The following is a 14,230-nucleotide window of genomic DNA, read 5'->3' as shown; positions in this document are numbered from 1 at the left end:
GTCAGTGTCAAGTAAAAAGTAATTGTAACAGATTAAATGGGAATACAGATTAAGGGAAAAGCAATGCATAGTTTAAACAACCCAGTTGTAAAGACTATTTTTGAGACAACTAAGGAAAAGTACACTGGGTATCAGATGATATGAAGAAGTTTTTAAAATAACAAAAAGTAAAAAATTAATAAATAAGAAAAAGTATAGTAGGCCAGGTACAGTGGTTCACATCTATAATCCCAGCACTTTGGGAGACTGAGGCGGGCAGATTACTTGAGGTCAGGAGTTTGAGACCAGGCTTGCCAATACAGCAAAACCCCATCTCTACTAAAAATATAAAAATTAGCCTGGCATGGTGGCGCATGCCTGTAATCTCAGCCACTCAGGAGGCTGATGCACAAGAATCTCTTGAATCTGGGAGATAGACGTTGCAGTGAACTGAGATCACACCACTGTACTCCAGCCTGGACAACAGAGTAAGAATCCATCTCGAAAAAACAAAACAAAAAAAACCCAAAAAACTGCTACGGCCTATAGTCTTACCTTGATAAAAACTAAATAAGGAGAAAAACAACATGAATATTTAAAAGCTCAAAAGTAACATCTCTATTTAAACTAGGCATCAAAGAGTAATCAATAGTTCTTCCTATCAAAAGAAATAATTTGAACAAAAACCTAAATAGGTGTATCTCAATCATTACACAGTAGATATCAGCACAATGTAATAGATGTTAATCTGTAATAGCCAGTGGATCATGAAGTGAGTTCTAGCCCATGTAATTGCCCAATCACGAAAAATGATGCTTATCATAAGAAATCCTAAAATAGCGCTGCAATAATAACCTCACAACAAGCAACTCAAAATGAAATAGCAAAATAAACAGTGAACTAAAAACCCTAAAAACTTGTCTACCATTGTCTTGAGAGAGGTTTAGGCTATAATAATTTTATTAGTTACTCTATTTCATAAATCCTCACCTCTTTTGGAGTTTTATGAGCTGCACAAAGAAAAATCCATTGTTCAGTTGCTGTCATTTGTGTGCAAGTATCTGGATGGCATTCACTCTGTTAAAAATAATTAATTTCTTAATATGTAAAATAATAAGGAAAAAGCTTATCATTTAGGTTACTACATTTCCATAATAAATTCTAGAAGAAAGTTAGAAATTTGGAGTTTTTGTAAGCACATTAAGCTATAAAAACAGAGAAAAAAAATCAGAACTTTCAATTACAACTTTGACTTAAAGAAAATATTACCTGAAGTTTGACAGCAAGTCCATTTAGCTCAAGGCAGAACTGCCTGAAAATGCAAATACATAAATAAAAAGTCATTATCTATTCTCCACAGCAATTTTTAGAATATTAGCTGCAAAACGAGAATCTCATCAGTATCATTCCTCCTCCCTCACTACCATTATCGAAACCAGCTGAACAGACAACAACACATTTCTTCTAAAGGCTTACAGATTAAAAATAGAAAACCAATAACTCTCATAACATTCAATACCAGAGTTCAGTGAGCTGATCATTCTCTTATATACTAGAAATTAGTACAATTTTTCAGGGAAGTAATTTGGAAATATTTACCAAGACTTTTAGGAAGTGTATACTTTTTGACTAAGTCATTCTTCTAAGAATCTATTGTAATGAAATAATCAGATCTGCATGCAGATAAATGTATAAACAAGTTCACAGGAGTTATATATGCATATGAGAAAATTTCTGAATTGTAGAAAAATTCAGCAACTGGAGAGTAATAAAATGTTGGTATACAGAAACACACAAAGAAATTACAGCAGGGCACAGTGGCTCAGACCTGTAATCCCAACACTTTGGGAGGCCGAGGCAGGCGAATCACCTGAGGTCAGGAGTTCAAGACCATCCTGGCCAAAATGGTGAAACTCCATCTCCACAAAAATACAAAAATTAGCCAGGCATGATGGCGATGCCTGTAATCTCAGCTATTTGGGAGGCTGCTGAGGGACAATTGCTTGAACCTGGGAGGCAGAGGTTGCAGTGAGCCGAGATTACACTACTGCACTCCAGCCTGGGCGACAGAGTAAGGCTCCATCTCAAAAAAAAACAAAAACAAAAACAAAATTACATTACAATTACATTAAGGCCATCAGTTTTAGACAGTTATGTGATAAAAAGACAATCTTCTATGTCACCAAGTTTTATAGCTGTCAAAATACTGAACGTGTTCCCTCCAAAAGTCCTACCTATTAATATTTAGTTCAATGTATCAAGTTAGATAAATCAATACTATGTTTCCTCATCAGAAAAAATTGAATCATTTTGGTTCCCAAAACAATGCAAAGCTAAAACCTATATAATCAGAAGACCAAAAAAAAAAAAAAAAAAAAAAAAATTCCCTCCAAAAAAGAAAAAAACCAGGATATATATGAACAAATTTGGTAGGAAAAACTTTACTTACTGCACATTGTAACAGAAGAAAACAAAAAGGCAAGAGTCAAATTTTCAGTTGTTTGTAACTGCATTTCCTTTCCAGATGCCTAATAATGCTGTCCTTAGATTACAAAAATAACATTATTTCTAAATCACCATATCACCGTCTACTGCCCCCTATCAAGTAGGCTGCATGTTATGTGTTTTTTTAGTTGTTTTCCACTAAGTGGTAATAAAGACTGGTTGTGATAAGTTTCTTACCTAACCTAACCTAACCCTTTTACAGCCAATAGCAAAATTAAGTTGATTCAGCAGTGCTGTGGGTATCATCTGTGGCAAATAATGCAAAACTTACAGCTTCAAGTTAAATTAATACAGGGCTAACATGTATACAGTTGTGCAGCTGAAGAGACCAACCAGAGCTGGAATCCAGCCTACATTCCAGGAACCACACATGTATCCTGGCATAAAGGAGTAACTTTTCCTAATCATTAAGACTCAATATGAGTTAGTGGGAGATTTGACTGAATTCATGACCCAATTCAAATTAACATCATTATATAATCAACTACATTAACTAAAAATGGCAAGTGTACAGCCTCAAATCAATAAAGGATATATGTAAAAACAAACAAACAAAACTCTTCCTGGTCAACTAATAAAAACATACATAATACAATAAAGAGATAAAAGAATATATACATGATAGTCCAAAAAGTGGTCAGCAGAAAAAAATAACAAAAGTAAAAATCGCATCAGAACAAATGAAATACTTGTGAGCAATATTTTATGTGAAGTTTTATGTAATGTTTTATATAATGTATGTCTCATAGAATAAGTTAAATAGGGAGGTGAATGTTTTCTTAGACCTGAAAAAAAAAAACTCTTGTACACTAAAATCAGCCCTTATTTGTTAGGAATTATGCTTGTAATGGAAAAAAAGGCCAACCACGGTGGCACACGCCTGTAATACCAGCACTTTGGGAGGACAAGGCAGGCGGATCACGAGGTCAGGAGAGCAAGAACATCCTCATCAACATGGTGAAACCCCGTTTCTACTAAAAATACAAAAATTAGCTGGGCATGGTGGCGTGTGTCTGTAGTCCCAGCTACTTGGGAGGCTGAGGCAGGAGAATTGCTTGAACCTGTGTGGCGGAGGTTGCAATGAGCCGAGATCACACCACTGCACTCCAGCCTGGTGACAGAGCGAGACTTGAGACTCCTGTCTCAAGAAAAAAAAAAAAGAAAGAAAGAAAAAGAAAAAAGCATGCTCACCTACTTTCATCATTAATGCCAAAGCATAAGAAAGCAGTTATTTTCAAGGCTGATTAAAAATAAAGCAAAGGATGTACTACATTGAAGTGCTGTCTTGGGTTGTAAAAATGGGAAAATACCTACAAACTCATCTTTCAATTATTGTGCATTCAGATATGTAAAAAAGTTAGAAATAGTCAAGTAATTTGTCTAAAAATCAGCAAAGGGTACAAAGAAGTCTTAGCATCCTGAAATTGCTGAACTGTTATGACACGACATAATGTCTTGGCCATATCTAAAGAAGCATGCAGCATCAAAAAGTAAGTATTTTTTAGAAGTGCCTTGTCTTCAAGTTGAGGCACACAACACAGGAAACATGGTCAAATTTATTCAGGAAAAGTCGTATTTCTACTCTACTTACCTAAAAATCAACTTACAAATAATAAGCCCCAATGAAAACATACTGCACTCTCTATATTTATTAATAATCTGTCAACTCATCCCAGCTCCCATTTGCACTGGAAAATTTATAATTTCAAGAAACACCTAGTAACTTCAGAATATATCTACTTCTAAAGTTATCTCCACCTATCCACTAGTTATCAGTTTTTTCATTCAAAGGGTATTACAAAAAGCACCAAAACTCCTTACTTCAGGATTACAATTAATCTCTATTTACCAAAGACAAGACTGGAAGTTTGCAATAATTTACAGGTAACTTATCAGATACCAAGCCTAGACTAGGAACTAGAAGTAATCCTCCACAAAAACATAAAGTGGCCAAGTGCAGTGGCTCATGCCTGTATAATCCCAGTGCTCTGGCAGGCCGAGATGGGAGGATCACTTGAGCCCAGGATTTCAGGACCAGCTTGGACAATACAGTGAGACTCCATCTCTACAGAAACAAAGGGGGAAAAAAAAAAAAAGACAAGTCGGGCACGGTGGCTCACGCATGTAATACCAGCACTTTGGGAGGCCGAGGCGGGCGGATCATGAAGTTAGGAGTTCGAGACCAGCCTGGCCAACATAGTGAAACCCCATCTCTACTAAAAATACAAAAATTAGCCGGACATAGTGGCACGTGACTGTAGTCCCAGCTACTCAGGAGGCTGAGGCAGGAGAATCACTTGAACCTGGGAGGCAGAGGTTGTGGTGAGCAGGGATTGTACCACTGCACTCCAGCTTGGGTGACGGAGTGAGACTCTGTCTCAAAAAAAAAAAAAGACAATAGATGACACAAAGTTATGCATAAATGGGGAAATGGAAATACCGTATTAGTGGTTAAGAGATACAATTAAGGAAAACCATGAAATAAGATAATAAAACCCAGGCTGGCATGGTGGTAATCCCAGCACTGTGGGAGGCCAAGGTGGGCAGATAGCTTAAGCCCCGGAGTTTGAGACCAGCCTAGGCAACATGGTGAAATCCTGTCTCTACAAAAAATACAAAAAACTAGACAGGCTTAGTTGCATTCACTAGTAGTAGTCCCAGCTACTCAGGAGGCTGAGATAGGAGGATTGCTTCAGTATGGGAGACAGAGGCTGCAACGCACCAAGATTGCACCACTGCACTCCAGCCTAGGCAACAGATCAAGACCCTGTTTTAAAAAAAAAAAAAAGGTGGGGATAATAAGGCCCAAATCAATAAATGTAGAAAGGGTGGCTCAATACTTTGGGAGGATAAGGTAGGAAGATTGCTTGAATCCAGGTGTTTGAGACTAGCCTGGGCAACATAATGAGATCCTGTCTCTACAAAAAACTAAAAAAATTAGTGAGGCATGCTGGCACACGCCTGTAGTCCCAGCTACTCTGGAAGCTGACGTACGAGGATCACTTGAGCCTGGGAAGTAGAGGCACAGTAAGCAGTGATTGCACCACTGCACTCTAACATGGGCAATAGAGTGAGACTCCATCTCAAAAAAAAAGAAAAGTAGAGAGGTGCAGAGGCAGGTCCCAGTTATCAGCTCTGAAACCACCTTTCAAAACGAGTGACTCTGTAGCATACTTTGATCTGGAAACAACCAGTGAAGAAAGCTGAGAACCTTGTGACGCTGAAAATGCCAAAGCTTTAAAATTTGGCTTCTTAGTCTGCAGTTACATAGTAAATTTTACGATTCATAATTATCATTAATATGAAAGTTAGTTTCGTGAGAGGAACTATTAGTATTTTGATGTAACATACCTTAAATGTTCATACTTCCACACACCTTCATCTTGGCCTTCAGGTGGTTCAAGAATTTTGTCAATATTGGAGCAATCTGCTCTTATGTTCTGTTGAATATACTAAAAACAAAGAAGTTCTTATGGTTAATTAAATTATACCACCTGGTAAATCTTATATTAAGTACATATAATTTTTGAATACGTAACTGCTCTTGTGGTTCAACTTGGGTTATACACTAAATAGGAAACCAAGTATAGAATCATAATCAGTAACTCAGAAAAAACTAGGTTACCCTTACTTATTTACCCTTCAATTCAACATCATTTGTATAGAATCTACTACATAAATGCAGATATTGCATTTGTCAGGACTGTAACTGGGATCAAAATTGCAAACTGTAATTTTTTTTTTTTTCTTTTTTTTTGAGACAGGGTCTCACTGCATCACCCAGGCTGGAGTACAGTGGCACAATCTCAGATCACTGCAATATCCACCTCCTGGGCTCAAGCAATCCTCCCAACTCAGCCTCCTGAGGAACTGGAACTACAGGCACACACCATCACGCTGGGCTAACTTTTCTGTATTTTGTAGATACAGGATTTCGCCATAGGCAATGTAAATACAACTATGGTACATATTGTGATTCCGTTTATACCAAGTGTCTAAAATAAGAAAATCTATTGAGACAGAAAATAGATTTGTACCGGCGTAGGGCTTGAGGGCAGAGAGGAAGGCAGAGGAGACCAAAGATGGCTGCTAATGGGGATGAGTTTTCCTTTAAGAAAGGATAAAAATGTTCTAAAAGGCCAGGCGTGGGGGCTCATGCTTGTAAGGCCAGCACTTTGGGAGGCCAAGGCGGGCAGATCACGAGGTCAGGAAATCAAGACCATCCTGGCTAACATGGTGAAACCCTACCTCTACTAAAAATACAGAAAATTAGCAGGGCGTGGTGGTACACACCTGTAGTCTCAGCTGCTCCGGAGGCTGAGGCAAGAGAATCGCTTCAACCCGGGAGGCGGAGGTTGCAGTGAACCAAGATCGCGCTACTGCACTCCAGCCTGGGCAACAAAGCGATACTCCGTCTCAAAAACAAAACAACAAAAAAAAGTTATAAAATTAGACTGTAGTGATGGCTGCGCAACCCTGTGAATATAATCACTCTAACTGTACGGGGATTTGTATGGTACGTTCATTAGACCCAATAAAAGTTGTTTTAAATAACTAAGTTTAAAAAAAAGGCAAGGGAGGGTCACTTTCAATTTTTAAAATGTAATAACATAAAAATTTATATTTCAGATCTCTGTAATGCTTTATGCAATCTTTTTGATATTCTGAAATCTGAATAGGTTAGACTAAAAGGGTGGTTACAAAAACTAACTATAAGACCTTCTTGAGCCAATCAATTTTGCCTACTTCAGGCAGTCTTTCTTAAATATCACTTGCGTACTCAAAAACTTTTTTTCCCAAACAAAAGGTCTCACATATTTAGTACTGAACCAGCCTACTGCAGAGCATAGAAACCAAAAGAAAAACCATTGTTCCAATACAGCATGTCCAACTGTCCAGATGATGGTGACATTTTCAGCTTGATATGGTGACATGATAGTGATCTTGATACAATATTAAATATGTGTGCCATCTCATGTAAAAATTCCTTCTAGACCCAGTTTGGTTTTTTTCCCAATGTCTCCTCTTAGAATTGTACCTGATTTTATTACTCAGTTTTCACCTGAATCCACTGGGGAATGCAACGATTTTGCTTTTGTTTCTTGGTTGGGAATCACTTGATTCTAAAAGTCTTGTGGGAAGGCATGGCAAAGAACAGAGTCATGCACACACACCACGATGACAGGGAAAGGGATCAAACACTTTTTTTTTTAGATGGAGTGTTGCTCTTGTTGCCCAGGCTGGAGTGCAATGGCTCGGCCTTGGCTCACCGCAACCTCCGCCTCGCGGGTTCAAGCGATTCTCCTGCCTCAGCCTACTGAGTAGCTGGGAATACAAGCACCTGCCACCACGCCTGGCTACTTTTTGTATTTTTTGTGGAGACAGGGTTCACCATGTTGGTAAGGCTGGTCTCGAACTCCTGACCTCAGCGGATCCACCCACCTCGGCCTCCCGAAGTGCTGGGATTACAGGCGTGAGCCACCGTCCCCAGCCTCAAACACTTTTTAATCACTCTTTAATTATTACTGAAACCACTCTCCCTGATATTTTTTATCTCATCCTAATGTTTCAAAGTTTTGATTCTCTCTCTCCTTGAGGAGATACAGGTAAATTGTATACCTTCTCCACAGGCCACCTCAAATTCCATGTCACAATTCTGTCCAAATCTCTCATTCCCCTAGTACACTCAAGCACTCCCTGATTATTCGAATCCTCACAGAACTCCATCCGATTTCCTGCCATATTTGTAATTTGTATACATTAGCAATCTGTCTATTCATTTTTGTCTTTCCTGTTCCCACTACACCTTCTATGGATAGAACTTTTTTTTGTTTTTGAGATAAAAGTCTCATTCAGTCACCCAGGCTGGAGTGTAGTGGTGCAATCTCAGCTCACTACAACCTCTGCCTTCCTGGTTCAAGTGATCCTATCGTCTCAGCCTTCGGAGTAGCTGGGATTATAGGCATGCGCCACCATGCCCAGCTAATTTTTGTATTTTTAGTAGAGACGGGGTTTCACCATGTTGGTCAGGCTGGTCTTGAAGTCCTGACCTCAAGTGATCCACCTGCCTCAGCCTCCCAAAGTGCTGGGATTACAGGCGTAAACCACCACACCTAGCCTTCTATGGCTAGAACTCTTAGCAGCACTTATTTCGCACTTAATAGCACAACTTACTAGCGCTTACTTTCATGTGTCTCCTTCATATAGCGAGTCCCTGAACACAGAGACTTTTATTTATTTATTTATTTGTTTGTTTATTTATTTATTTATTTTTGAGATAGTTTCGTTCTGTCACCCAGGCTAGAGTGCAGTGGCGCTATCTTGGCTCACTGCAACCTCTGCCTCCTGGGTTCAAGCAATTCTTCTGCCTCAGCCTCCCAAGTAGCTGGGATTACAGGTGTGTGCCACAACACCTGGCTAATTCAAGACTGCCTTGGCTAATTCAAGACCACCTAAGCTAGTTTTGAACTCCTGGGCTCAAGCAATTCTTCCACCTCAGCCTCCCAAAGTAATGGGATTACAGGCATAAACCACTGGGCCCAGCCCAATTTTAATTATTTAACCATATATTTAGAAACTGACTTTACATATATAATTACTAAATTTTGTTATTAAGTGGAGTTACAAGCCTCAATCTTGAAGACATCTAGAATCGTTTTATTGATACCAATTTATGTAAAGCAAAAAAGAAATCCTTAACTTAGAAATAAAACAAAAATGTCATTTTGGTGAGTCACAATGGCTCACTCCTATAATTCCAGCACTTTGGGAGGCAGAGGTGGGCAGATCACCTGAGGTCAAGAGTTCAAGACCAGCCTGGCCAACATGGTGAAATCCCGTCTCTATTAAAAATACAAAACCTGGCTGGGCATGGTAGCACACACCTGTAATCCCAGCTACTGGGAGACTGAGGCAGGAAAATCACTTGACCCTGGGAGGTGGAGGTTGCTGTGAGCAGCAGTCATACACTATTGCACTCCAACCTGGCAGTGAGAGACTCTATCTCAAAAAAAAGTCATTTTGTTTTCTATGAGTCCTCCACACTTTTATGCAATAGAGACAACTATCATTTTTTTAAAAATGAGCTAAGAAGGCTGGATGAGGTGGCTCCCGCCTATAATCCTAGCATTTTGGGGGGCCGAGGCAGGTGTATCACAAGGTCAGGAGTTTGAGACCAGCCTGGCCAATATGGTGAAACTCCATCTCTAATAAAAATACAAAAATTAGCCGGGCATGGTAGCACATGGAGGTTGAGGCAGGAGAATCGCTTGAACCCAGGAAGCAGAGGTTGCAGTGAGCCGAGATCATGCCACTGAACTCCAGCCTGGGCAACAGAGCAAGACTGTCTCAAAAAAAAAAAAAAAACCTACTTGAAGAAATAATGCTAAAAAGTTTCCAAGTTTGTAAAAAGATTTAAGCTTGCAAATTCAAGAAGCTGAGTAGGCTGGGAAAAAAAGAGGAATAGGAACTTATTGTTTAATATGTATAGAATTTCAGTTGGGGAAGATAAAAAATTTCTGGACACGGATGGTGGTGATGGTTGCATAATGGAAATGTACTTAATGCCACAGAACTGTACACTTTAAAATAGCAAAAACGATAAATTTTATGTCTCATATATATTACCACAATTAAAAAAAAAGCTGAGTGAACATCAAACAAGATAACCCCAAAGAAATCTACATCCAGACACATCATAATCAAATGGCTAAAACCCAAAGATAAGTCCAGGTGTGGTAGCTCAGATCTGTAATCCCAGCACTTTGGAAGACCAAGGCAGGAGGATCACTCAAGCCCAGGAGTTAGAGATCAGCTTCGGCAACATAGTAAGACCACATGTCTACAAAATATAAAAATTAGCCAGGCATGGTGATGTATGCCTGTAGTACCAGCTACTTGAGAGGCTGAGTTGGAAGGATTGCTTGAGCCTAGGAAGTCCAGGCTGCAGTGAGCCATGATCATGCCACCGTACACCAGCCTGGAATGAGAGAGTGAAACCTTGTCTCAAAAAAAAAAAAAAAGAAAAAAGAAAAAAAAAAACACCACTAAAGAAGACAGAAGAATCTGAATGACGGCTTCTTTCTCATCAGAAACCATGGAAGCCAAATGGCAAAACATTTTTAAAGTGCTGAAAGACTTAGCAGGCTGAAGCAGGAGGACTGCTTGAGGCCAATAGTTCAAGACCAGCCTAGGCAACACAGCCAGACCACGTCTCTACAAAAAAAAAAAAAAAAAAAAAAAAAAAAAAAAAAAAAGTCAGTCAGGGTTGGTGTGCAACTGTAGTCATAGCTACTCAGAAAGCTGAGGTGACAGAATCTCTTAAGTTCAGGAGTTTAAGGCTGCAGTAAGCTATGATCATACCACTGCACTCCAACCTGGCGAAAGAGTGAGATACTGTCTTAAAAAAGATAAAAATAGAGTCCAGGCACGGTGACTCACACCTGTAATCCCAGCACTTTGGGAAGCCGAGGAGGGTGGATCACGAGGTCAGGAGTTCGAGACCAGCCTGGCCAAGAAGGTGAAACCTCGTCTCTACTAAAAATACAAAAATTAGCCAGGCACGGTGGCAGGTGCCTGTTATCCCAGCTACTCAGGAGGCTGACGGAGGAGAATCGCTTGCAACCAGGAGGCGGAAGTTACAGCGAGCCAAGATCATGCCACTGCACTCCAGCCTGGGAGACAGACTGAGACTCCATCTCAAAAATAAATAAATAAAAAATAAAAATATAAAAATGAAAATAAGGCCGGGAGGCCAGGCGGGGTGCCACATGCCTGTAATCACAGCAATTTGGGAGGCTGAGGCAGGCAGATCACAAGGTCAAGATATCAAGACCATTCTGGCCAACGTGGTGAAAACTTGTCCGTACTAAAAATACAGAACTTAGCTGGGTGTGATGGCAGGAGCCTGTAGTCCCAGCTACTCGGGAGGCAGAGGCAGGAGAATGGCTTGAATCTGGAGGTGGAGGTTGGAGTGAGACGAGATTGCGCCACTGCACTCCAGCCTGGGCGACAGAGCAAAACTGTCTCAAAATAAATAAAATAAATAAATAAACAAAAGGCCAGGCACAGTGGCTCAAACCTGTAATCCCCGAACTCTGGGAGGCTGAGGTGGATGGATCACTTGAGGTCAGGAGTTCAAGACCAGCCTGGCCAATATGGCAAAACCCAGTCTCTACTAAAAATAGAAAAATGAGGCGGTGTGGTGGCATACACCTGTCGTCCCAGCTACTGAGGAGGCTGAGGCAGGAGAATCATTTGAACCCAGGAGGTGGAGGCTGCAGTGAGCCAAGATCATGCCACCATACTCCAGTCTGGGTGACAGAGTGAGACTCTGCCTCAAAATAAATACATAAATAAATAAATAATAAAAATGTGCTAAAAGGAAAGAGTTGCCAAGCCAGAATTCTATATCCAACAAAAATATTATTTAGAAATGAAGATCAGCTGGGCATGGTGGCTCACGTCTGTAACCCCAGTACTCTGTGGGGCTCAGGCAGGCAAGTCAAGAGTTCAAGACAAGCCTGGCCAACATAGTGAAACCCTGTCTATACTAAAAATACAAGAATTAGCTGGGGGTGGTGGCACATGCCTGTAATCCCAGCTACTCGAGAGGCTGAAGCAGGAGAACTGCTTGGACTCAGGAGGCTGAGGCAGGAGAATTGCTTAAAGTCAGTGAGCCCAGATCACGCCACAGCACTCTGGTCTGAGTGACAGAGCAAGACTGTCTCAAAAAAAAAAAAAAAATTGCTAAAGGAAGTTCTTCAGACAGAAAATAATACAAAGAAAATTGGGAACATCAGGAGCAGGAGATATTATAAATATCTGGGTATAAACATAATAGACTGTTCTCATGACTTCTTTAAAATACATTTGACAGGTGAAAGCAAAAAGATTAACGATGGGGTTTTCAATGTATACTGATGTAATATATGGCAACTATAGTATAAAGGGAGAGGAAAAGGGGTGCATATGATAGTAAAGTTTCTACATTTCAGTTAAAGTGGTAGAACACTGATTTTAAGTAAACTGCGTAGAGTAACCATTTAGTAATCAAGTATATAAAGATGTCAAAGTTAGAATTAAAAGAGTACTAAAAATGTTCAAATAACCCTTAAAAAGACAGAAAAGGGGAAACGGGAACAAACAAAAAGCCCAGAAGGAACTAAAAAGTAATAAAATGGTAGGTATAAATCTAAATAATAGTAAACATTCAGCACATTAATGTTAAATGGTCGAATATACCAATTAAAAGAGAAAGTCTGTCAAAATGAACTAAGAAATACGACCCAACCATATGCTGTCTATAAGAAACTTACTTCAAACATAATTATATAGGTAGGTCAAAAGGATGAAAAAAGAAATACCATACAAATATAAATCAAAAGAAAGTTAGCAGGAATGCAAAGGTGGTTCAACATTTAAAAAAAACAACAACAATGCAACATACTATATTAATATACAAAGGGAAAAAAACACACTATCATACCGATGCAGAAAAGATATCTGACAAAATCCAACATCTTTTCATGATAAAACCACTCAGAAAACTAGGTATAAAATGAAATTTCCTCAACATGATTAAGGACATTCATGAAAAACTCACAGCTAACCTCAGACTCAATGGTGAAAAACTAAAAGCCCTTCCCTTAAAACCCAAATGAGATAAGGATGCTCACTTTCACCACCACTATTCAACACTGTACTAAAGTTCTAGCCAGAGCAACTAGACAAGATAAAGAAATAAAAGGCATCTCATTTGGAAAGGAAGTGGTAAAACTATCTCTATCCACAAATTACATGATCCTATATATACGAAATCCCGAAGAATCCACAAGGACGTTACCCTAAGTGCAAAATGATTCAGCAAAGTCATAGAATACAAGATGAATACACAAAAATCAGTTTTGTTTCTATATACCTGTAGAATCTAAAAAGGAAGAAAACAATTCCACTTACAATAGCACCTAAAAACTTTTAACTACCTAGAAATAGATTTAAATAAGGAGATTCTTTTTGCACACTGAAAACTACAAAACATTGCTGCAATTAAAGAAGACCTAAATAAACGGAAAGACATCTTGTGTGCATGAGTAAGGCGGCTTAATATTGTTAAGATGTCAACGCTACCTAAAGCAATCTAGAGATATGAGACAATCTCTAGCTAAATTCCAACTGACACCCCCCTTTTTTTGCAGATACAGAAAAGGTGATCCTCAAATTTATATGGAATTGCAAGGGTTTCTGAATAAACAAAAAAAAAATCTTGAAAATAAAGAACAAATTTGGTCAGAGCATGGTGGCTCATGCCTGTAATCCTAGCCAAGGCAAGAGGATCACCTGAGCCCAAGAGTTCAAAACCAACTTGGGCAACACTGCAAGATTCTGTCTCTATTAAGAAAAATAAAATAAGGAATGAAGTTGGAGGATTCACACTTCTTGAGTTCAAAACTTACTACAAAGCTACAGTAATCAAACACTGTGTGATACTGGCATAAGGAGAGACATATAGACAAAAATAAATAAATAAAGAACCCAGAAATAATGTGTCACATACACAGCCAAACGATTTCGACAAGGCTGCTGAGACCATTCAATAAAGAAAGGAAAAGCATTTAAACCATTTTTAAGTGGTATTAATTATATTCCCAATGTTGAGCAAAGAAACACCCTGGGCCTAACAGCTTCACTAGTAAACATTTAAAGAAAATACCAAACATTTAAAGAAAAACTAATGCCAGGCGCGATG

General features: G+C 39.1%; 1 protein-coding gene across 3 annotated transcripts in view; it reads right to left on the bottom strand.

Moving 5' to 3' along the window:
* The window catches only part of MOB4 (MOB family member 4, phocein), a 54,732-nt gene that overhangs the window by 11,060 nt on the left and 29,442 nt on the right, over positions 1-14,230 (bottom strand). For all 3 annotated transcript variants that reach the window (XM_007965749.3, XM_007965744.3, XM_007965746.3), the window contains 3 exons: positions 5,836-5,936; positions 1,249-1,291; positions 970-1,056 (listed from right to left, as the gene is read on the bottom strand). In XM_007965749.3, coding sequence (XP_007963940.1) covers positions 970-1,056; positions 1,249-1,291; positions 5,836-5,936 — 231 coding nt within the window. The remainder of the gene's footprint in view (positions 1-969; positions 1,057-1,248; positions 1,292-5,835; positions 5,937-14,230) is intronic.

This window comes from Chlorocebus sabaeus, chromosome 10 (genome assembly GCF_047675955.1).
Source record: "Chlorocebus sabaeus isolate Y175 chromosome 10, mChlSab1.0.hap1, whole genome shotgun sequence".
NCBI lineage: Eukaryota > Metazoa > Chordata > Mammalia > Primates > Cercopithecidae > Chlorocebus > Chlorocebus sabaeus.
The sequence above is the reverse complement of the archived record's forward strand: the minus strand, read 5'-3'. Positions and strand labels throughout refer to the sequence as shown.